Source organism: Podarcis erhardii, assembly GCF_964252035.2.
Source record: "Podarcis erhardii genome assembly, chromosome: 6".
Taxonomy (NCBI): Eukaryota; Metazoa; Chordata; class Lepidosauria; order Squamata; family Lacertidae; genus Podarcis; species Podarcis erhardii.
The window spans coordinates 40,785,894-40,812,282 of NC_138510.1; the positions used below are offsets into that span (position 1 = coordinate 40,785,894).

The window sequence follows — 26,389 nt, forward strand, 5'->3', positions numbered from 1 at the left end:
GTGTAGGTGTTTCAAAATGACCCAAGCTAGAAGTTAAAAATATCTAAAGTAAAGACTTTTATTCAAGCCAGAACATGAAAGCATGGGCATTTAGCAATTAAATAAAACATATTTCTAGCTAAATGCAAATGTCAATGTAGGAGAATGGTATGAGTCATAGCTACTGAAGTAGAGGGTGAAGGTCCATGATCCAAATTAAGCTTCTCACTTTGGCAAAGTCAAGATGCAATATGAGCAATATTCAGATGTGACTGACTGTGTGGATCAGACCTAGATGCATGGACTTTACAAATGCAGGCCTTTAATCTATGCATACTGCCATCAGCTGAGGCAGCAAGGGGTCCTGCTCCCCACCACATGTAGCCAGAACACAGAGTGGTATGTGAGTAAGGCTGGGAAGGTTACAGATCAAGGTAAAGATGCCCTGGTAGCTTTAAAATCTGCTGTGTGCATATAAAGCTAAATAAAGACCTGCCAAGTTTGAGAGGAAGGAGAGGGATGACAATACCCAGCTTTCCCCCCTATTCCTCCCTCCACCCCACATGCATTTGCCTTAGGACAGTGGAGCAAGTGGGGCTAGACTGGATTTTTTTCAGACCTGTCCCTCATTCTTTCAAACTTAACCCATCTACCAAACCCTGAAAGGGGGTTAGAAACACCGGCTGTGTATGGTAATGATTACCAGCTTAAAACACAGCTGTGCCGTTCTATCTCAATTTGGATTGAAGATGCAATATTTCATAAGTAACAACAAGATAGATATGGATTATCTGCATGCACTCTGCTTCCCAAACCAGCAGTGGGAGTGCACTGGGTACAGAGTAAGCGAAAGCATGTGCAAAATTCTTCTTCTTCTTCTTCTTCTTCTTCTTCTTCTTCTTCTTCTTCTTCTTCTTCTTCTTCTTCTTTTGTTTATACCCCACCCATCTGGCTGGGTTCCCCCAGCCACTCTTTCCTCCCAAACTAGCATTTGGAGATGCTATGCTCTTGTAGCCCCCTACAGAGCAAGGAAAAAAAATCAAACCAAAGAGTCGGGACAGGAGCTTTATCATCTCAATATGTACATGGGGGAATCACCCATTTTAAAACACCCCTATGTCACTATTTCCCAGAATGGCCCAAGCTAGCACATGTTGGAGAAAGCCTCTGGTCAAACCATTTTCCTGACCATCACAATCTTGACTTGGGGATGCTTTCAGTCAAGGAATCCCATGCATGCAAGTCTTTAAGGGGCTGGTGTAGGACTCAGGATTGCTCCAGGATTCCCAAGAGGTGGCTGCAGGCCAAAGTGCCCTTTTCAGGGTAAGCTTCTTGATATATGCTTTGGTTACCTCTAGGCTTGACAAGTGAATGTGCCCTTTGTGGGGTTTGTTGCCTTTGAAAGCTTCTCTGAAACGTTAATTAGCTCAAAGTGCATCTGATCTGTTAATTACCGGAAAAAGCCAAAGCGAGCATATTATGCCAGTTCTAAAACAGTTAAGCTGGCTCCCCATTCACTTCAAGGCACATTATTTAAAAAATAAAAATCCCTCAAGGAAGTTCATCTCCCTTACCAGCCTTTGAACAGAGTCACTGGAGATCCAAACCCCACTCATTGTCTAAGGTTAGGCTATGGGCAAAAAGGAATATGGCCTTCTCAGGGACAGTTCTGCTCTCACCTATTGAATCTGTTTAAAATGTTCCTGTTCCAAAAGCTAGTTTCCCCTACCCAACATTCTTTCTTTCTTTCTTTCTTTCTTTCTTTCTTTCTTTCTTTCTTTCTTTCCTTCCTTCCTTCCTTCCTTCCTTCCTTCCTTCCTTCCTTCTTTCCAAAATGCAACTGAACAGGCTGCAGTCTGATGTGGAAAATATGAATAGATTTCTTCACCTTACTTAAAATTGTCCCTGTCCAAAATGTGAAAGCAGGGGATGGAGTAGGCCAGGAAGCAGCTTTCATGGCAGATGATTTTAAGGATAAACATCAACAGAGAGGAATGAGTAAAAACAAAACAAAAACCCTCTCTTCAACATAAAGGTCTTCTGCTTCAGACTGTGGCCTCCAAAGCTTCCTCCAGGGAAGCAGGAATACATATGCAGATCAACTCCACAGTTAATTGGGCCAAGAATGACATACCTATATGACTGGATACTGGACAAGAGACAGATGTTTCAGGAAGTCATTTTTAATGGACAAAACACCTGACTGCCTTAAAACTCTCACAGTGTAGACCCAGATAATTTTAGATAACAATTCACCATTTCAGAAGTGTATGCTTCCCACAATTAGAAAATCTGAATATGCCAACATGTTTAATGTGCACTGCCTGCCTTTCTCTCTCACACAAGTTTTCTTGAATGCAAGCAGCTCCATTTTGTAAGATGAGCTGTGTGAAGCACACATTTCTGTCAGAACAGCTGTGCAGAATTTGGCAAAGGCCATTTGAAGACAGTGCTGTAATGGGAATACACCATGAGAAGCTAACTCAAAATTAAATTGAGGTTTAAAATGTGTTACTTTGCTTTCATTTCCAAACATCCAGGTTGGTAAATCTATGAAACAGTGCTGGAACATGACTAACATTTTTTCTCCATGAAAGTATATCAAGGTTGTAGCTAATCCATCTTTAAATTTTAATTGCAACAAAAACATGAGAAAAATGGCAGACAAAATGCTTAAAAAGGTGACAGCTTTCAAAGACATCATATTTTGGCAAGAGTGTATGAACATCAATGACCTCTACAACTTGCAAAAGGCTACACAATTCATGTCATGGTGGGATATTAGAAAGAGCATGTTAGCCCAATTGCAGTGCTTCACAAAGACAGTATGGTTAGTACACTAGAGTCACATGTACACCAACCATCTTATGGGACAGTGTATCCCAACTACAAGCCATATTAAGATATGAGGGTGAGGCAACAACTATAGCAGGGGCGGGGAACCTGGGGCCCATCAGACCTCGCTGGTCCACATCTTCCACCATCCCTCTTCATTGCCCAAGCTGGCCAAGGGTCATGGGCGCTGCCATCCAAAAGCACCCAAAGGGCCACAGGTTCAGCACTCCTGAGCAATATGAAATATCCAAACACTCACAGCAAGAGAGCCAAGCTCTTAAGAGCCACATAATACTGCAGAAGGCAAAACAATCCTTCTCAATTCCAGCTTTGATTATCACTCCATACAGCAAGTAAACCAGTGGACACATTTCAAATATTGAGAGAGTACTGAGGGTGCAAGTCACAAAATAGTTGTAGAGCAGCAGGGGAATGGCATAACGTCAAATGGTTGCCATGGGGAATGTAGCACAACAAAATTAGAGAGACAGCCACCAGAAACAACCTTGTGTTTTCCACGGGAAGTCAGCGATGTCCCGCTGGTCTTGATTGTGGAGATTGCACAATCCTGATTTTACATACACTGATGCTGTCACCGTCCAGTAGCAATAGGGAGCATTCCTCTGTACCAGAAAATATATAGAAAGTAGCCACACCACACTCTCATTTCACAGAAATCACTTAGAAGGTACATGCACAGTTTTGCCCCCTAAACTTTCTTTCTAGGAGAGCTAAAGACTTAGGGTTTGCTTGTTTGTTTTAATGAAAGTTCAGAGTCTGAGGCGCCAGCCTAGGGGCACCAGTGAAAGCCTTTGTTTCTGAAGGATGGATTATGGTTACCATCTTTAGATGGTAAATTTTAAGTAGCGCATGCATGCCATCCATGAGATCAAATAGCTACATAAAAGAAAGTCGCAGGCACCAATAAGCATGAAAGCTGCAAACAACAGTTCAAAAGCAGGGTTCAAGTTTCAGAGCTGCTAAAATAAATCAACTTTTTAGTTTGAGAGCTGAGTAGACATAGCACAGAATATGTTCATAGGCCTGGGCCACAATCCAACATTGGGTTAAATATGCTTAAGCCCTCTGAAATCAATATGGTTCACAGCAGCTGAATCATCGAGGAATTTTCTTTTTTTGGCACTCAGCTTCCTCTGTATGACCATGTCCTCCAAGTTATTTACATTACCAACCATCACTTCTACTGTTCTACTACCTTGGGACAACTGCAAAAACACCTCTGCCAAAAACCTTTTTCATACTTCAACTGGTAGGCAGAACACACCACTATCCAGCACTATACAGATTAAAGAGAGTCCTAAATCAGACAATTACAACTGTGTAAAAATCTATATCACCCTCATAAAATGCTGGAAGATTCAGGACAGATTTTTAAAAAGTACAAGGCAGTGATGGCCACCAACTTAGAGATGGTTTTTTAAAAGGACTGGACAAATTCATGAAGGAAAGAGCTATTGATGGCTACTAGCTTCAATGGCTATGCTCTGCTTCCACAGTCAGAGTACTGTTTCTGAATACCAGTCGCTGGAAACTACCGGAAGGCAGAGGGCTCCTGTGTTATGGGCTTGTTTGCAGATTCCCCATAGACATCTGGGTGGACACTGCAAGAACAGGATGTTGGTTTAGAAGAGCCATTGGCCTGATCTAACATTCTCTTCTTATGTTTTTATGAACACGTGAAACCAGGCTCAAAAGAAGCTTTGAAACTTTGGGTGAAGAGAAACATACAGTATTATCACAAGTGGAAGTGGTTTGAACACATTCTCTACCCTCAGAACAAATTCCTTTTTAAAGATGAGCAAGGAAGAATTTTGGCAATTGAAATCCAAATACAAGGAGAAAAATTTCTGATTTTAGGAATTTATGCACCAAATGAGGGGAAGTCGGAATTTTACAAGAAGTTGCATGAGACAATGTTGGACTATATGGATTATAACAACATCATTATGATGGGCGACATGAATGGGGTGGTATCTACGAATATGGACAAAGCACCAAGACAAAGCATAACAAAAGAGGGCAGGCTACCAAAAACTTTTTTTGAACTAACTGACAATATGGATTTGATTGACATCTGGAGAACAAAAAACCCCTTAGGAAGAGAAGGGACATTCTTCTCTGAAGCCAAAATGACACGGACTAGAATTGACCAAATATGGATAACTAGAGGACTGGCACCTAAGACTAGAAAGGTGGAAATCTGCCCAAAAACCTGCTCCGACCATAATGCTGTAAAGATGGAAATGAAATTAACATCAACTGGTTCCTTCAGATGGAAGATGAATGACACCTTATTAAGAGATCAAGAGATTGTTAAGAAGGCCCAAAAGACTTTGAGAGACTATTTTGAAGTAAATTTGAAAACTACAGTTGAAAAAAGGGTAATCTGGGACGCAAGTAAAGCGGTGATGAGGGGGTGTCTGATACAGCAGAATGCAATAAAAAAGAGAACTCAAAATGAGAAAAAAGATAAAATTTTGGAGAAAATAAAAGAAGGAGAGAAAAAATTAAGATCGAAACCAAAGTCACAGGAGATTCTGAGAGAAATTAAACTATATCAAGTACAATTTATGATATTGATAAATCAGGAAGTTGAGTGGAAAATTAAACAAATGAGACAAAGGACTTTTGAATCGGCTAATAAATGTGGAAAACTGCTAGCGTGGCAGTTGAAAAAAAGACAGAAGTTGAATACGGTTACTAATCTTGAGATTGAAGGGAAAAATATTCAGAATCCTGTGGAGATTAGAAAATGCTTCCAGAGATACTTCAAACAACTTTACACCCAGGGGCCTCAGAAAGAGACTGATATAGACCAATTTTTAAGAACTAATGGACTACAAAAAATATCCCAAGAAAATAAGACAATATTGAACTATAAAATAACAGAACAGGAGATTGAAGGTGCCATTCAGAACATGCAATTGGGCAAGTCTCCAGGGCCGGACAGGTTAACCTCCAAGTACTATAAGACTTTAAAAGACTATTTAATTCAACCATTAAAGGAGGTGTGCAACGAGATTATGGAGGGGAAGAAGGCGCCGGAGTCATGGAAAGAAGCTTTCATCACACTTATACCAAAATCTGAAGCTGAAAAGACACAACTCAAGAACTACCGTCCCATATCCCTTTTAAATGTGGATTACAAAATTTTTGCAGACATTTTAGCTAACAGATTAAAAAGAGTGTTAAATGAAGTGATACACAAAGATCAGGCAGGCTTTCTCCCAGGCAGACATCTGTCTGATAATACAAGGAACATTATTGACATGTTGGAGTTATTGCAAATGAACATCAATACAAAAGCAGTTCTAATTTTTATTGATGCGGAGAAGGCCTTTGATAATATTTCTTGGAATTTTATGAAGAAAAATCTTAAGGGAATGGGAGTGGGACGGGGGTTTGAAAATGGTATAGATGCAATTTATTCAGAACAAAAAGCAAAATTGATAGTCAATAATGTGGTGTCAGAAGAGTTTAGAATAGAAAAAGGAACACGACAGGGCTACCCTATCTCTCCATTGCTATTTATTTCGGTCCTGGAGGTGCTCTTGAATATGATCAGGAGGGACCGGTTGATTAAAGGAATTCAGGTCGGAGCTAAACAATATAAACTTAAGGCTTTTGCAGATGACCTGGTTTTGACATTACAGGAGCCAGAATCTAGTACGAAAAGGGTTTTAGAATTGATTCAAGAATTTGGTCATGTGGCAGGATTTAAATTAAACAAGCAAAAAACTAAGGTTTTAGAGAAAAATTTGACAACAATGGAAAAAGAAAGGTTTCAGAAGGAGACAGATTTAATTGTGGTCAAGAAAGTGAAATACCTAGGGATTGATATGACAGCTAAAAATTTGAATTTATTTAAAGACAATTATGAGAAATGTTGGTTAGAAGTTAAAAAAGATTTAGAAATTTGGTCAAAATTGAAGCTTTCCTTGTTGGGTCGAATTGCTGTTATAAAGATGAATGTATTGCCAAAAATGTTGTTTTTATTTCAAACTTTGCAGATTGTGGACAAGATGGATTGTTTCAAGAGGTGGCAGAGAGATATTTCTAAATTTGTCTGGCAGGGCAAAAAGCCCAGAATAAAATTTAAAATATTGACTGATGCTAAAGAAAGAGGGGGGTTTGCCCTGCCAGACATGAAATTGTACTATGAATCAGCAGCATTCTGCTGGTTGAAAGACTGGCTACTTCTTGAGAACACTGACATTTTGGACTTGGAAGGGTTTAACAATGTTTTTGGGTGGCATGCATATCTGTGGTACGACAAGGTTAAAGCTCATAGAGCATTCAAAAACCATATTGTCAGGAAAGCCGTGTTTAATGTCTGGACAAGATATAAAGACTTATTGGAAAGCAAGACCCCAAGGTGGTTATCACCTATGGAAGCTAAGGCTCTGAAAAGACTCAATATGGAGGCCAAGTGGCCGAAATATTGGGAGATATTAGAACAAAATGGAGACACATTGAGATTGCAGAGTTTTGAGAAACTAAAAGATAAAGTGCGAGATTGGTTACATTATTATCAAATTAGAGAGGCCTTTAATTTGGATAAAAAATAGGCTTCCAGGTGGAAAATTAGAAACCTAAAACTAAGATACTTTCAAGAATGTATAACTTGCTGTTAAAATGGAACACTCAGGATGAAACGGTCAAATCAGCTATGATTAAGTGGGCGCAAGATATTGGTCATAACATTATGTGTGCTGACTGGGAACAGTTATGGACCACTGGTGTGAAATTTACGGCATGTAATGCCTTAAAAGAAAATATTATGAAAAAAATGTATAGGTGGTACATGACCCCATTCAAGCTTGCAAAAGTATATCATTTGCCTGATAACAAATGCTGGAAATGTAAAGAAACTGAGGGAACATTCTTTCACCTTTGGTGGACGTGCCCAAAAGTCAAGGCTTTCTGGGAAATGATCTATAATGAACTGAAAAAGGTATTTAAATATACCTTTCCTAAGAAACCAGAGGCCTTTCTTCTGGGCATTGTCGGCCAATTGGTGCTAAAGAAGGACAGAACATTCTTTATGTATGCAACAACAGCAGCAAGAATACTCGTCGCAAAGAATTGGAAGACACAAGATTTGCCCACCTTGGAAGAATGGCAGATGCAAGTGATAGACTATATGGAATTGGCAGAAATGACTGGCAGAATCCGAGACCTGGGAGAAGAGTCGGTGGAAGAGGACTGGAAGAAGTTTAAAGACTATCTCCAAAAACATTGTAAAATGTTTGAATGTTAAAATGATGTTGGATATAAAGATAATATGGCATCAGTGACATAGTTAAAAGGAATATGCAAAAATGTTTTAAAAGAAAAGGGTGAAAAGACCAGAGTAATATTATGTCAAAATTAAATAAAATGATACAAGGGATTAAGTTATAAAGAACATGTAAGAATGGATTTAAAAAGAAAGGGAAAACCAGAGACATAATAGGTTGAAATGTATAATATTGAATAAGATTTGAAAGAGGGTAAGGAATTGCTGAATTTGATTGTGTAAAGGGGAACACAGAAAAGGGAGATGTGAGGAAGTCAGGAAAGAGGGTTATAAAGATAATAAGTAAAAAACTAGATTTTTGTTTGTTTGTTTTTCTTTACTTTTTCTATGTCTTTTATTGTATTTTTCTGTTTTATTTGATTGTGCTGTTTTTTATTGTCTTACTCATTTTCGTTTGATTGTGATGCTTGTTTTATTATACAAAATCTTAATAAATATCTTTTAAAAAAACAAAAAACAAATGCCTCAGGATGCTGCATACAGGTGTTCAAAATCCCTTTCACTAAACTTTAACATGCCTGCAGCTTTGTTGAAGTGTCTGTCAGAAAATGTGGAGGCTTTATATGTAGAGGGAGACAGGAGGCCTGCACACAAGGCCTGCCTCCAACATTCCTGGATGTGAGCTCCTCTTCAGATGTATGCATGCTTAATGTCTGAAGAGGGTTTCCAAGTGTATTCTGCTGATCTCCACATTTGGGAGCTGCCTTTGAAGCCTACACACCAAGGAACGCTGGAGGGTGGGGCCTACATGCCACCCCCACATGTCCATGCATAAAGTCTTTGTGTGTTGAGGGGAACTCCCGAGCAAGGCCTGTCGGTTCACCCTTAGGACACATAATTTTGCTCATATTTCAAGTACCGGTTTTCCAACAGCTCTTCAGCATCAGATCCTCTTGCGCTGGCAAAGCCGACAATGTGGCACAATCTCTCACTGATTTACTCCAGTTGGCATCAGTGGGACTAAATCTGTTTTCAGTTGAAATGATTAGACTGAGTTGGGACCACAAGGGCCTTTCCAGGCAATCAATCAGTTATAGAAGTGCAGTAAACGCACAGCTGTTACTCATTTGCTGTGGAAACTCCAGCTGACTTTCCTGACAGCACTTACATTTACCGTGATATTACACACTGGAGCACCCAAACTACAATATGGGGAAACCCAGTAGTCCTACCCCAGACGGGATGATTGCTCTCAGTAGCTTAATTCTTCTAAATGGCTAGGAAATACCTGAAAGTGGGCATGCCTTCTACCACACCCAATTAAGGACCAAAGAATTTAAGTCTATGGAAGAGAATAAAAAGGACAGACTATAGTTCAGGTAAGAGTGAGACATAGAAAAACTAAAAGGAAGAATGGAAAGGAAGATCCAGCTGTCTGTCATGGACTGGTTGGATGCAGAGGGGTGGTGGGAAGCACCAGCTGGAGAATCCCAAAGGGAAGATGGCTCAGAGCCAGGGGATTGATGGTGGGACAACAATGAGTGGTCAAGGGGAGAAAAGGGAATAGACTGGAAGGTCGTGGTGCCGGAAGCTGAAGAGGTAACAGGGTTTAGTGAGCAGAAAGAGGCTGTGACAGTCCAAAATCAGAGGCAGAAGAGGAGGAAGGGGAGGAGGGGGGGGGGGCAAGAGGCAGCAATGAGTCAGGCTGGTGAAGAAGCCAAGCTGCCTCCCCCCTTGCGGTGACTAACTCCCCTCCCTCCTGGTCTAACAGAAGCTGGAGAGGTATGAAAAGGGTGGAGCAAAGACAGACAAGACAACGAAGCCTCAGATTGCTTGGGAATGAATTGGGGGAGGAGGAGACTTAAGGAGGTGTGGGAAGGCCGGAACCTCCAGTCCTCCTAACTGCCTTGTTGGGGCAAGAGCTACTGGGAAGACCTCCTGTGCTCTCTAGGCTTGGCCTCCTGAGCTGTTTGTTTCTTTGAATTAAGAGTTAACTTCACCAACACTCTGTGAGTTATTACTGACCTGGCTCCTGCCCCTGCCTCTCTCCTAAATAACTTGGGGGGGGGAGTGAGTTTGGCTGTCTGCACCCTGTTGGTGAACTCTGGTTTAGGGTATGCCTCCTTAAACCAGACCTATGCTCAAACTGTACATTTGTGAACAAATTCTAATACTACAGAATGTTGCAAGCCCACAGTAACCTCATTCCAAAGGAATCAAATCAAATCCAGACAAGTGTGTTGTGCCCCCAAACTTCTCATATCTCTTGGAAACATGGGGTGAACATAATACTTTTATATAAGAACAGAGTTGCCTAACATACTTTCTTTTATAGGAAGGCAAGGAAATCAATACCCTGTAATCATCAGTTGCAAACAAGTTCCTATGTTATATCACTAGACAGCTGTACAAAATTGGGAAGCAAGGCATAAGCTTATAATAGGACAATGTTAATCTATAAAAGTATTCTCCCTGAGAGTTTGAATGAAAATGAATCTTGATTTATTCAGGTCTTTGATCAAGGACAGAACACCGCCTAATATTAGGCTGTACATCAGAACAATAAGTAGATATGAGAGAGCAAGTTTCATCTCTTCTGACAAGGATGCATTGGTCACTGCTTCAGGTGCAAAATGGACGACAGAAAACAAGGCACAGTCTTGCTGCTCAAGAGCTCTTAAACTAGCCATCACAGGAGATAAAGCCTGATTTGCACCATTCACCCCCTGAAATGGACTCTCTGCATTTGTTGAAACCGCTGGCATTTCCTCCTTCCTAGAGTACATTTGGCAAAGAAGGCTCCTCCCTCATGGGCTGGACCAGGCAGCATACCAAGGAAGTGTCAAAATGATGAATGGGAATGCCTCACTGCCTGTGTTTTTATTATTGGGACCATCAATAATGTATTGACTGTTTTGTCACCCTGAAGATGAAACAGGCCGTTTTAATACACATTCTGCTTGGGAAGAATCTCTGATATGCTAGGAACACACACCAGAATCTCTGCATATGTATGTATATAGCTCCCCTGTGCTGTCAAAACAATTCTAGTCTCAAAGGTAGTTCTATTTAAAATTTTATTTTAACGCATAGCTTTGGAGAGGGAGGAAAGGAATAGGAAGCAAAAAACAAAACAAAAAAACCCATTGCTTGCAGTTGGTTATGTCTAAATTTAGGTTCTTGCACAGTCTCTCTTTGCTTTTCAGAATGATTGCCAGGTCTGAACTTTCGAACTGAACAAAAATGCAGAATACAGTGCGAGCTCAAAATATATGAGAAGCTTTTCTTAGCCTCATTTGAGATGGAATTAGAATTTACAAATCCACAAAGCACCTGAAGTATCAGACTCCATCAGGCTGTACACTCTCCGCTGAGACCCTGTGGCAGGGATTGCTAGCTTTTTGGGGCACATGGGCGCATTAGAAGACTAGAGAAACTGTGCAGAAACACATGAATCGCAACCAAGCACAAACCACAACCTATTCTATCAGATACAACATGATGTTTCTTTCAAGCCTAATTTAAGCAGAGGGGAGCTGCATGGGAGGGGACCTCATGGACATCTGGACATCTGAGGGTGCCAGGTTGACCACCTCCGCACTATGGGTAGAAGAAGGTAGTGTTGAAAAATCAGTAGAACAATTTGTGACACTTCAGTAATTAAACAAAAAATAATTATTAAACCCTTTGGAAAGATTCAGGGCAAAAACGTATATTGGGGTATGCATAAGTGTGTGTGTGTGCGCGCGCGCGCACACACACACGCAAGTCCACACACACACAAACACACACACAACAGCTGCAAAAAAGGCTAATGTTATTCTAGACTGCATCAATAGAAGTAGAGTGTCCATATCAAGGAAAGTCACCCTACTGCTATTCCATTATGGGCACCACAGTTTACAAAAGATATTAACAAGCTGGAACATGTGCAAAGGAGGGTGACCAAAATGATCAAGGGCCTGGAAACCAAACCTTAAGAGGAATGGTTGAGCAAGTTGGTTATGTTTAGAAAACAGAGATGACATGGTAACCATCATATATCTGAAGGGCTGTCACAGGGAAGATGAACCAAGTTTCTTTTCAGCTGCTCAGGAAGGTAGGACCTAAACCAATGGAATCAAATTACAAGAATGAGATTTTGACTAATAGGAATAGTTTTCTTATGGTAAGGGTTGTTTGACAGTGGAATGGTCATCCTTAGAAAGTGGTGGACTGTCCTTCATTGGAGGTTCTTTAAACAAAGGTTAGATGGCCATGTGTCAGGTCTTTAGCTGTGATCCCCCCTCTCTCCTTCCTTCCTTCCTTCCTTCCTTCCTTCCTTCCTTCCTTCCTTCCTCCCTTCCTCCCTTCCTCCCCTTCCTCCCCTTCCTCCCCTTCCTGCCTTCCTCCCATCCATCCATCCACACACCCACACACCAATTCACAACTACTGTGTCCCTGAGATTATGCTGCACCAGCTATCTACATAAAATGAGTCCAAGGTGGAAAAAAACCTGTAGAAAACCATGAATTTAATAGTATATAATGGATTTTGACATAAACCATTACTGCTGAAAAATTAAGGCAAAATTACAGGAGATAAATAACCTGAAAGAAATGTCATGTTGGGGCAGGAAAACTGTCAGTACATATATGTTTTTCCAGACTGCTGTTAATGGTGAACTGTAGACTGCTATGAATTTCACATCAGTGACTCTAGCAACCAGATTTAGTGCCCAGTGCTGAGCCACCATCTTCCTCGGTCTTGCTACACAGAAGAGCATGCACACAACCTATTGTCAACTTACACATCTTTGCTTGCCTTCTGGCAATGACAGACCTTACATATAGGGGTCCTTTCCCATTTTGCCCTCCTGATTGACTGTAGCAGATGCACCCCATTACATAGGCCAGGGATGAAGGATCTGTGGTTCACCAGCTGTTGATGGGACAACAGTTCCCAGAATCCCTCACCAATGGGTATTGCTGGCTAGGAGTTATGGGTGTCGGAGTCCAACAACATCTGGAGAGGCATAAGTTTACCAGCCCTGACTTTGACCACTGTTGGTTATCAGAGAGGAGCTGCTTCATGGAAGTGCTGAGTAGTGAGCTTGAAGGTGCTGAATGATGTGCATACTTGGTGACTCTTCTCTAGGCTAATAATACTCTGGAAAGTCTGGCATCATTACAGCATCTTCCAGAAGTGATGGGAGCACCACTTGACTCAGTCTGATGTATAATGGCTGGGTGGTTAAGCCATTTAAACTTTTTTAAAAAAACACACACACAACAACTTCATTTTATAGTTTTCATACATAACTTGCCCCAATCTTCAAAAGAAGGCAAGGTAAACATGTATGATTAATTAATAATAATAATAAATTTTATTTGTACCCCACCCTCCCTGGCCGGAGCTGGGCTCAGCATGGCTAACATCATATAAACAACACAGTATACATAAAAACAGGCATCAATTAAAATACATCTTCAAATTAATACAGACAAATTAAAATCTGGACAAATGGCAGTTATCAGGTTAAGACTGAGAGCGGTTAATACTTGCCAGGACCAACTGTTTTCACTGATCACATAAGGACCTGCGAACAGGCTGTAAATAGATTAGTTGACTGAAGTGACTTAATAGAAATTACTGGTGTAATTCTTACTGACAGCAAAAGCTATGACAGAAAGTGACACTCATTACCTTGGCCAATGAGTCAATTAAAATCACCAAAACTGTACAGTTTTTTAAAAAACCAACCTATCAGCAGTTGAAGCTCAAATAGCATTCACTTGAAAGGTACCACAAATTTAGCCTTCTGCTATCAGCTTATTATTGTTGAAGAGAATTTTTCTTAGTAGTAGCAAAGATTACAATACACTTAAGTCAATTTTTTACAGCTGCAACCAATGTTCTGAAGTGACTACATACCGGTAGTTCATGATATTGCTTTAGGTACAGTCAATAATACAGATGTTCTGAAATCTGTATTGTGATCTCAGGCACATCCTGACACACCAACTCAGTGCTTAATATTTGATCTTGCTGTGTCAGCAGAATGATAATGTACTTTTAATGGATATTCTCGTCATCCTGAGGAGAACTGACTGTCTGAGGGGAATCATAAATCATTTTGCAGCCATATTTGATGACTTAGAAATAGAGGTGGAGTCAGCAGGCTGCCCATTCAGGAGCTTCACTGCAATCCTATATGTGTCTACTCAGAAGTAAGCCCCACAGAATTCAATGGGACTTACTCCAAGGTATGCACTTTACCTACCGTAAATCTCTTGGCCATACTTGTAGAATAAATCTGATACCATATTAATGAACTTTTGATTAAAGGAGATAATTGTCGTTAGCTGTTTTGACAACTATCAAATGACATCCACTCTGCCGGATGGGCTCTACACAGAGAAACTCAACAACAACAAAATCTATTGCCAATTTTACCTGTGTCTGTCTCTCTCACAGTCAAATATAAATACCTAAAGGGGATGTTAAATTTTAAAAAGTCAAGTCCGACCACCTTGATTGATATGAATCACACTGAGACAGGCATAGCAGTATATGAGGTGAATGTTTGTAATTTAAATTAGGTATGCACAGATTTTTTTATCTATCCTGGAAATCTCAGTATCTCAAATGGATATATTAGGTGAAATATGAGACTCACACTGGTTAAAAATCCCAAGCAAGTCATAGGTAAAAAATTGTACAGATCTGATTTCTGTTTCTGCTTCCAAACACCCACAGCTTCAGATTCAATTCTCTTCAAACCCTCCGCTTTCCACAAATGGTTGCGTGCTTGATCAGATAAAAAGATCCCTAACTGGCAGAGTGGTAATAAAATATTATGAGATGCACATAGCTGAAAGGCATTGCCTGCCTATAAAAGGCATCTACATGTCCTGGAAGCTCCTTCCCAAGCCACAACTGCACCTGGTTTTTCAATCCCACTCCTACCTGTGATCTTTAAGGCAGTCAGGTATTGCTGCAATAAGCACCAGCCCAACACACAAGATGGTTCTTGTTGTCCCAGGCAAGTCTTACAGTATATAGTATGAAAGAAAGCAGATGGATACAGACTGGAAGACAGACATGGGGGAGTACAGCAGGCATTGAGACGGGACATGTCAATATGATAGGCAGCAGAGTCAGCTTCCCATGTGCCAGATCTATTAGTAAAATGTGGGGAGGAGCAGGGGAACCAAAAATAATTCTTTCATTTTTTCAGTTGTATCTTCAGCAACATTCAGGCAAGAAAATAGCACACGAGATACTACCCCCTTTGTGTATATGGATTAACCAGTGCACATTATTGAGTAGATATAGAGTGCTGGACCAGAGCCTGTGGGATCTGGGTTCAAATCCCCACTGAGCCATAAAGATCACTGGATGACCTTGGGACAGTCATCTTCTCTCAGCCTGATGTACCTCTCAGGGTTGCTCTGATGCTAAAATGGAGAAGTAGGGGATCCTGAACACCACTTTGAGTTCCTTGCAGGAAAGACATGGTATGATATAAATACAATAGGAAAGAAAATGGATCTTCCTACTGCTTCCATAGCTTACAGCTTGCCCTTCTCATTCTGATCCCATTGGGACTTAAAACAGTACATTTTAACATCCCGGTATTGTCCAGTATTCCATTAGTTAAACATGCCCATCAATTGTAGCCTTAGTACCACCATCCACATTCTATCCAGAACATAAACATCAAATAAAGTTTTTTAAAAAAATTATCTGACCGACCCAACAGAGGATTAGTTAAAACACCCTCAACAGAAACTATGGCAGGCCAAAGATTCTCTGAGAAAAGTGCCAGTTTACAGAATTTGGCAAGACACAGGTGAAACTGAAATGAAGGGTATTTCTAGCTCTACAGGCTGGTTGTTAGTTATAAGCCTGCCTCATAATTAAGTCCCTCTCAAACACTAGCAGGAAGTAACAACTTATACAGCAATGCACCTTTACACACTGAAACCAAGTGGCCGCCCCTGACAGAACAATCCAATCCCTGGCCAGGAAGTGGCGAAGCATGATGGAGGAGCAGAGCCCCCACTGCCCCCACTGCCTATGCTGGCCAGGGTGGAAGGAGGGGGGCGGGGGGCAGGCAAATCAAGTGTTATGTACTGAGAAGAATAGGATCCAAAATGCAGCAGTCTGATGGGCCCTAGAACAATAGGATTCAGAATGCAGCAGTCTGATTGGTCCACAGAAGCCACCCAATCCAGCTCCAGGTGGAAGTGAATCCACAACCTGATTGGCCTACAGGAGAATCCTGGAATTAGCCAATCACATGGGGCTCATTGTGTAAATAATGTATATAAAGCAGACATCCTGGGGGAACTTCCATTCCTCCTCACCACTATGAGCTGAATAAAGAGCATGAAATCCGCTCTCGACTCCGAGTATATTTCATCAAGTGATTAAGCTGAGAACATTTCCGATACCATCAAGGGATGACAGTGGGGCTGGATCAGGATCCAGTGACTCTCTCAGTCTTCCTCAGTCCTTCCTTCTACCCACCCCCAGAACGTCACTGGGGACCTCACTAGGAGTACTTCCTATGCCTCTGCCTAATCCATTCATAACCCCCCACCCCGACCTGGCAAAAAGGGGGTTTCGATTCCAGGCTAAGTATCTTTTAGATGTTGACAACTTTGCGTTTGGACATATCAATGGATAGCCACCTGCTGTCTAGTCGAGTGGAAGATTCAAGCAGTCACACTATAGAAACAGCTGAACTCCAATGATGCATTCTGAGGTTTGCTCAACATCAAATGGGAAAATTCCAAATGCCATTACATGCAATAGAAACTAGTGAGGTGACATTTCTCTGTGGTTTTGCAAAAGCTGTTTTGCAAAAGTCTGCTTTGCTCCCCAGTGCTGCCAAGACACCTTTGTCAGTGTACAATACCTTCCTCATTAAGATATACCTGCCTGCAACTACATTCATTTGCCTTCCAGCTCCCCCAAGTGCTGCTTCTGGGTAAAACATTTAGCTACTGTGTACAGCGAAAAATAAGAGCTGCCTGTCAGAAGGTGAGTCAACATCTAACTTGACTGCGGAGTGCAGGGCCTCTAAAATTTATGCAATTGAAACATTTTCTCCCACGGAAATAGCTCCCCTTCAAGGCAGAATCATGTCCATAAGTTTCTCATCAAACACATGGCTATTTTTCATTCCATTTCAGCATCTTGGACCCCAAAGCACATGCAGAAGTTTGCAAGATCCAAAGCCAGTATCTTCCACTCTAGCACTCACAGAGACTTTTCAATGCACAATATGTTATACAGTCTTTATTTGTCTTGTTCTCTATGGAGGCAGGTCACCACTGTTCCCATTTTATGGATGAGGAGACTGAGCCTGAAAGCAAATTGTTAAAATGTGACTTAGCATGTCTATATCTCTTAAGATTTAAGAGGCCTTATAAGGCCAAGCTTCCAAGTCTCTCTACCTGGCAACAAATCTGGCTCTATGAACAAGCCACATACATGACTTTCACAAATGGAGGCTCCGACATATATAGTGCAGCCTAGTGGGTAAGGCGTTGGAATAGGATCTAGAAGACCAGGGGGCTCAAATCCCCACTCACTCTGCCATGAAGTTCACTGGGTGACCTTGTGTCAATCACTGTCATTCAGCCAAGAAAAACCCTCAGAGGGTTGTTATGAGAATAAATTGACAAGTAGGAGAACAATGTATGTCATTTTGAGTTCCTTGGAGGAAAGGCATAATATAAATATAATAAACAATTAACCCACAGGCCACTTTTTATAACCCATCTCTCTGCATGTTTGTAGTATTTTTACAGTCTCAGCTATGGAGCATGAACTGGGGAAAAAAAGAAGACAAATCCTAGCACCAGCATGAGAGGTCTAAAAAAATCAAGCCCTGGGATATTACTATATAAGTGAAGGCTTACTTTTGAGCATAAATGAGAAAAATGTATGTATGGATCAGAGTGGGCAGCATATAGATCAGTGATAGAGTACCTGTTTTCTACATGCAGAAGGCCACAGATTCCACCCCTGGCATATCTAGCTAGAAGGTTAAGTTGGTAGACCTCTATCTGTTATCTGGAAAAAGTTACTGCTGGTCAGGGTGGACAATACTGAGATTGACAGACAGAAGGCATTCACTTGTCACATTAAGCTGTGGTTAATGATTCACCATGCACATGCAGGACACTCACATTTTGCTTATCTCTGCTAGTGAGCAGAAGCAACAAACCATGGTTGACTTAGCATGATATCCGAACCAGGGACTATGGTTTGTTTTGCTCCATATGAAGTACAATCTGAAACCAAGGTGTGTTTTCGGCTTGCCAAGTGAAACAAAACAGAATCCCCAGTTCATGTATAACATTAAGTCAAGGATGTGGTTGATGGATCCCGCTCACGAGTGAGGAGGAATAATCTGTACATTTGCAGTGAACCATTCGCCATGGCTTACCTGACGCCCAAACACAAGCACCCAGGGTTTACAGTTTGTCACTTTCTCCAGCATAATCCAATCAGACTGTTCAGAACATTTCTGAAGCAACAATGTCAACATGGGAGAATTCATCTTTAGATGAGTATTTCCTGAGGGAGAAGTCACGCTCAGTTCAGGCATCTAGGTCAGGCTTCTTTACACGCAACAATTCTGTGACCTACCTAGTTACCCACCACCACTGGTTCTGGTTCTGTTCAGTGGCTTTTGGTCAGGGACATGGTTTGGTATCAAAGCTGGAGGGGGGAAATCCATTTGAGTTTCATTTCACTTCAGATTTACTTAAATAATCTCAGTTGCTGTAGCACTCAACTCACAGACCATCCTCCTACAGGGCTATTTTTCTGTATGCAGAGCCTTCCAGGCCTTCCATCCTGGGTAGCCATTGATACCATAGCTGTCAACTTTCAGATTTGAAAATAAGCGATCAGCAGCCTCGAAAATAAGCGATCAGCAGCCTCGAAAATAAGGGATCAGCAGCCTCACCTGTCCCGGGAACAGTCTACAGGATATCTAACAATCTGGGATAGCAGTGGGAAGCAGCGGGAAACGGCGCTGGAATAAGGGAATTTCCCGCCAAAAAAGGGAAGGTTGACAGCTATGATTGATACCCCCCTCCAATCTACATCCTACGTGTCTTAGCACTGATGGTGGGGGGAGGGAAACTAAGAGGGATTTGCTTCCCCTCCTCTATCATTTTTGTTTGTGGATACTGATTCAATGGTGTTAGGTAAGGGCCCCACATAACACTGCACACAGACAGGTAAGCAAAATATTTTGATTTAAGCTGCAGTGACAATTGGAAAAATCCATCCAAACTTGTGAAAGAGCAAACGCACCAATATCATTTACTTCAACATCCCACCATCATCATCCCTCAAAAAGGACTGGGACTGAAAAGTCCTGGTAAAATAATTCCCTCTGATCACAAGCTGTCTGATCTGTCTGTCACAGCACAGCTCCCTCCTCTGCCTTCTCACACTGGCATTTTCCCTCCATCAAACCTCACCAAACTTCACCCCTGCCCTTATATAGCAAAGGTTTAGAGACATTAGCATTGCTTTCAGCAGACAAGTTGTCTGCAGAGTGTGAGTGTGTGTGTCTGACTCACCAAGGTTTTGCAAGGTACTTTGAGGACCCTTGTTTGGTTCAGGGTGTCTTATACGGATCACACTTCACTCCAAGAAGCCAGAATCCTTCCAAAATGCAATGCTTCTGCCTGGGATTAATAATTTGTCCAAATCTGGTGCACACCCTCCTAATGTCTGAACTTCATAGAAACAAGCCAAAAGCTGGATATTCTGGGGGGATACCTCAAGTGTTTTCAAAATTGGGTTGCACAGCTGCTGTCAAAAACCTACTAGATGACTTTTCACTTCAGTTTGTTCAAATTCATATAACAAACTAAATAAATACATTTAGCTCCACTGATTTCTCCATTAGAGCACAGTAGGCCTCCAGATGTTGTTAGTCTACAGCTGTCATCATCCCTAACCACTGGCCATGCTGGCTGGGGCTGATGGGAGGTGGAGGCCAATAACATCTAAAGGGACACACACTCACCATCTTTGCATTAAAGGGCAGAAATGCTTAGTGTGAGTGTAAATACTGCTAACCAGAACAGATTTTTAAAGTTGCAGGTATATCCCAGATCGAGTACCAATCAAAGATGTCACTACCCTTTTCAAGAGGTGCAGCAACAACTCAGAGCTGGGTTGCTTTCACATGTAGGGCCATACAAAATCAACAGACAACTGCGTTAGACAAATTATGCCGCATTGGAGATTATTCCATTGCTTTTTTTCAGAATGCCTGGGTAACAACAAATTCCTACAGGCATGGCAATGACATTCTATTTGTACTCATAGAAAAGCTTTGATCTTGACATAGCACCCTGCTCTTCGGTTTGTAAGATGCTCTTTGTTGTAAAAGAATAATTAAAAATTTCCCAGTGGAGTTAGAACTTCTTCAGGGTGTGATGATAAAAGACTGGAGAGGTGCTTTGTGCAAAGAAGACCAAGTGCCTTTTTGGCATTGATCATGTAGATATGCCATTTAAACCAGGGTGGAGAATACTTTTGCCACTGGCAGAGAGAGGAGAAACACTTCCTTTGAAGAATCTGTAAAACAACCCTGAAAATGCACATTTTATCCACATCACAAAGTATGTGTATGCAAGCAAGCTAACACGAAAGCCTGTATCGGACATGCTGGATATTCACAACAGAATATGAGATAAGCAATTTGTTACAGAGAAGGGCGGAAAGGTTTAGTTTCAGCTGCATTAGGCACATGCCCATAACTTTCTCCTGCCCAAACTCCACTGAAAGGCATTGAAATCACAAAGCAGAAGATCCTTGTGTTCACAGTAAAACAAAACACACACAAAAGAAAGGACACAGGAACAAAAGGCTTCGGGTTTCCCATACACAGAATATTAAAGATCAAAACTTGAATATTTCAGACCGATACTGCATGAAAAGTGGTATGAGAGATTTGGCATTTCCCATGAGGCAAGAAATTCATTTTCAGCAAGGCCTGCCACAGATGAAGAAAAGGGCAGGCTATACTCAGCTCCAAGGAATAGAAGAGGGCAATGGCCAAATCTCCAATTTATGTTTCCATCTCCCTTGTTCCAATGACTCATGTATTTTTAATCCTTGAATCCCCATTAGAAAAGTGCTGCATTCTCCATTATAGCAAGGATGCTCTGGGACTGCATTTTAGGAGAGTGCAATCTCAAGAGAAATCTGCATGTGGTGTGCACACCTCTTAATGATAGGCCAACCTCTAAAACCCTCTGTTTAGAGCAGAGATTTTACAGTGGGAGCCCATTGCCACGATCAACACCCTGTATGAAGGCAACTTGCCCTATTAGTTTTACTGCAGGACAAAAAGACATTCAGAAATACATCCTGCTACTTTTACCAGATTGCTGCAAGAGCAAAGGAATGATTCTTGATCTTATTACTCTGCATGCTGCTTGACCCATGAAACAAAATACTTGGGCTACCAATGTAACAGGATGAATCCTACTTACTTTCACATTAACACTACTACTTAGCTTCTAAAACAGGAAGTGCTACAGCAGGTAAGATGCCAATTGTCTGACTTGACCTTATGTGTAATCTTAAGCATAGAAAGGCTATTTGTTGTGAAGGCAAGCCTGAGGATTGCTTCATTCAGAAGCACTGCCTTATCTATCTGAAGAAACGTCAGCCCAACAAACAGATATGGGAAAGGCAGAAATTAGAGGCCCCTTGCTTTGCTGAAATACCATTCACAGTGAGTGTGCAAAAACCTGTCAATGAGCTCTTCCTGCATGCTGGCACCATTTGGCTTCCAGAGATGCAAAACACTTTGTTCCATTTTCTTCCTCAAGCATCATGGGGACACTGCAGTTCATACCTGGCTGTAGTTTTGTGTTAGGGTATTTTCTGGAGAAGGTTTGCTGCGAGTCTGTCCTTCCTGTTGGCTGCAATCCAGCTGGATGAGGCTTCTGCATTCCTGGTGACATGTGTACTTGCAGTCTAGGGAGGAAAAACAAATTGAACCAAAATTAGGACATGGGTTCAATAGCAATCAACAGGTTCATTCGATGTGTGTATTTTGAAGTTTTAAAGATGGAGAAAATGTGTGGAGGGATATGGGGGGGGGGGGGGAGACAGCCAAGATATCTAAAGACTGAATTCACAAACCGAGCAATCAGGTTTTCAGAATACATAGAAATACAAGGTGAAATTTGCATTATCTCACAAAAATGTCCTTAAAACCTAATAGGGGTCATGTGAAACATCCCATACACATATTTTACATAACTACAAATAAAGAAGCAATTACTAGTCTTTCATACACCCCATAACCAAGGGCACCATAGTTATTCAGCATATAGTCCCTTGTTAGTGTCTCAGTTGGAGCTGCTACAGCCTCCCCAATCATCCGCAAAGGTAAAATCCTTCTGGAAATCAAGTTGACAGGACAGGCTTCATAATCTAAAGTAGCATTTAGACTACAAATTTGAGGCTTTTCGTGGCATGATTACACTGGCATTTGCCGCAGTAAATGTATAAAAATTACTGACGTATGCATTTTGGCATTGTATCCGAAAAATTCAAAGAAGTGCAAAATCTGAAGGCTATTATTTTCCAATCTGTGTATTAATCTCAGAGGTATGAATTAAATCAATGCACTTAAAAATGCAGACAGAGCAAAATTCTCCTCCATCCCTATAACAGCACTGATGTGCTTTGACGGCAATGTTGCTGCACTACAACTCCCATCATCCCTGATCACTGGCCATGGTGGCTATGCCTGATTGGAGTTTAACAACCTCTGGGTTCCCCACCACTGCCTTACACAGAGTTCCATCCCCCGTCACCAAGCTATAATTCCTATAATCCCTTGGAGGTAATCCATGACATTCGATCAACCCAGTGGATACAGTTCAGGTATGATCTTATTACAATACCCTTGACATGAGCAGCTGTGATCTGAGCAAGCTCTTAGGTGCACGGGTCATCAGTAAAATCAGGGGCAGTAAAATCAGTGAAAATTACTGAACAACAAAGCAACATTATATATTGGGGGACTGCACCAACCGCACTGCACAATTCTTACCATGAACAGAGCCTAACATGCTACACACAGCACACAGCCCTGCAGTTAATATTGTAGAGCATCAGCTGCCTTCTCATTGTCATTAAAATTCATGGCTGTAGAAATAAAACATTATTCCTTTTATGCAAAGAAGCTGTGCTAGGGAGTCAAATGGCTTGTAGAAGACAGCACTTGGGATTCACAGTTAGGCGGCGGCGGGGGGGGGGGGGAGGAGAGAGAAGTAAAGAAATCAATAAACCCAAAAGCCTGCAAAGCGCTGTAATTAAAAATGAAAATGTAAAGGCAGCTGGCCACGGTATATGCAGGCCATTAAACGCTGCTTTCATGGGAATAGCAAGCAATTCCTCTCACGCAAAAGTGATAACTTGAGGAGGGAGAAAAGCTGTAATTCTTTAACGTACTGCTGCAGATAATAGGAAATCTCACAGACCACTGTGCATACACTTGTAAAAAATATTATTTTGGAAGTGTGGGGGAACCAACATTTATCTCACTGAATATGGATACTTAAGCTGCATTCACACGCAAGCAAACTGTATATCATAAAACTAGAAACTATGCAAGAGTAATGTCACACCCTTGGTTTTTAAATCACTATTGCTTAATATTTTCTCTAAGGAACTCAAGGTGGCATACAAACATCTCCCCCTCTCCATTTTATCCTCACAACAATCTCATGAAGTAGGTTAGGCAGGGAGAGATAGTGACTGGCCCAAGGTCACCCAGTGGGCTTCTTGGCTCAATGGGGATTTGCCCCCTAGTCTTCCAGGTCCTCGTTCAGAACTCTAACCACTACACCATACTGCCTCCCAAGCATGTCACCTAGGAAATCAGTCCCACAGAGCTCAGAATTTACTTCCAAGTAGACAAGTTTAGGATCAAGTTATTAAAATGTATATATTTCCAGGACAAAAAGAGGAGCTGGGCTCCCATCAGGGAATATGTTCCCCACTTGCTTTAGATATGAACAAAATCAGCAGAACAATCAGATGTGGTTTTTTTCAGGCACATGGAGCAGCTGTAGAGTAGGAAAGGTGAAGGAACGAAACGAACCTATTCAGCATTCAGATACCTTCCAGAATGCAAAATGTTTATTGTGCTTGGCATCTACCGCTGCACTAAATCTGTATTATGTACTCTAGTACTGTAGTATATCGTGGTGGAGGCTTCAAAAGCGAGACAGTAATTACCAGGCATTTCTCTATCTGTCTGTTCTCAGAAATGCATATTAGCTCCTGGAATGCAAAGTGCTGTTAAAAATGCAGCTGCCACAGAACAGAAGCAAGCGCTTATTTTGGTATCAGGAGTCCTTTTGCTATATTCAACAAACTGTGAGCATTTTGTAAACAACTCAGTTATGAACATTAGAGACCAGGTGGCGAGAAGGCATTTTCCAAGGGTAGAAAATAAGGTATTAAAAAGCAGGTGAGAGGGACGGAGAAACTCAACATCTACAAAGTTATGCTGTACTAAGAGCAGCCATCTCAGGACAAATTAATATATTTTAAAGTGGTGTGTGAAATAGGCTGGCTAGTAAACAAGGTAGAAAAACCTAGCCAGTAGGGGAGAAGAGTAATAATTTCCCACTTAAAACAGTCATTTTGTCACGAATCTTTCATGACTCATCTGAGGAACCTGCTCAGGTGAGATTCTCTCATGTTAATGACCCTAGTAATGCAGGGATAGGGAACCTGTAGCTCTCTAGACCAAGTTGGACTCCAACACCATCATCCCTGACAGCTGACCATGCTGGCTCAGGATGATGGGAGCAGAATTTCAACAACATCTGGAGGGTACCAGGTTCCCCATCCTTGCTGTATTATGGGAACGCCTACATTGGGCAACCAGGTCTACGCCAATGAATTCTCACTTTAACACGTTGATCAACTGCTCAATTTATCAAGATACAATCCTTTATTTTGTTTCATCTTGTTCTCTTTTTTTGTACTTTGGATATAAAATAATTTAAAATTTAAAATTAAATTATCGTGACCAGCTTGGACACTTTCTTTGGTGTTCTGCAGGAGAGCTTCCTAGTTCCTAGTGAAGGGAAGGCCACTTTATATAACATTCTGACTTTTAGAAGACATCTGAAGGTAGCCCTATTTAGGAAAGTTTTTAATGTTTTATCCCTTTATTATTATTGTTATTGATATTATGTTAGCAGCCACCTAGAGTGGCTAGGAAAACCCAGCCAGATGGGGAGGGTTTGTTTGTTTGTTTGTTTGTTTGTTTGTTTGTTATGGCAGGCCGAATAGTAATCTTATATCTGACTCTTGTTGGGAGATTGTGTTTGTTGCTGTTTCTTTTAATCACTGTGTTTTCCAATCTACAGTGGTACCTCGGGTTAAGCACTTAATTCGTTCCAGAGGTCTGTTCTTAACCTGAAACTGTTCTTAACCTGAAGCACCACTTTAGCTAATGGGGCCTCCTGCGGCCGCTGCACCACTGGAGCACGATTTCTGTTCTCATCCTGAAGCAAAGTTCTTAACCCGAGGTAATATTTCTGGGTTAGCAGAATCTGTAACCTGAAGCATATGTAACCCAAGGTACCACTGTACTTTATTTTATTTTATACCACTTTGGGGTTACCTGCCCCAAGGTGGCATACACACACACACACACACACACACACACACACACACACTGGTACCTCAGGTTACATACACTTCAGGTTACATACACTTCAGGTTATATACAGACAGAATGTGCTTCGGGATGAGTGTGTTCGAGTTGCGCTCCGTGGCAACCCGGAAGTAACGGAGCACGTTACTTCTGGGTTTCGCCGCTTGCACATGCGCAGACGCTCAAAATGACATCACGTGCATGTGCAGAAGCGCTGAAACGTGACCTTGCACGTGCAGATGCGCAGACACGGGTTACATTTGCTTCTAGATGCGAACAGGGCTCCAGAACAGATCCCGTTTGCATCTAGAGGTACCACTGTATATAAAAAATAAAAACACTTCTCAAACCAGGGAATATCTAGAAAGCAGGAGAGGGATGAAGGCTGGTACAGTTCATGCTCCACTTTCTCCAAAGCCATGCCTTGATACTGACCCAGAGCCAGGAAGAGTGGTAAAGACCGCTCTAGCGTCCCAGTGCAAGTCAGCTCAGCCTCCATCCAACATACATTATTAAGTCATGCATGGGGAACGTTTGGCTCAAGAGATTGTTACCCCACAGCCATATCATCAGGTGTGTGTTGGGTACA

The 26,389-nt window shown here is 41.5% G+C and overlaps 1 protein-coding gene across 1 annotated transcript in view; it reads right to left on the reverse strand.

Moving 5' to 3' along the window:
• RASSF5 (Ras association domain family member 5) overlaps positions 1-26,389 on the reverse strand; it is a 115,751-nt gene that overhangs the window by 51,330 nt on the left and 38,032 nt on the right. Inside the window, exon 2 of the mRNA XM_081865252.1 lies at positions 21,967-22,088. Coding sequence (XP_081721378.1) covers positions 21,967-22,088 — 122 coding nt within the window. The remainder of the gene's footprint in view (positions 1-21,966; positions 22,089-26,389) is intronic.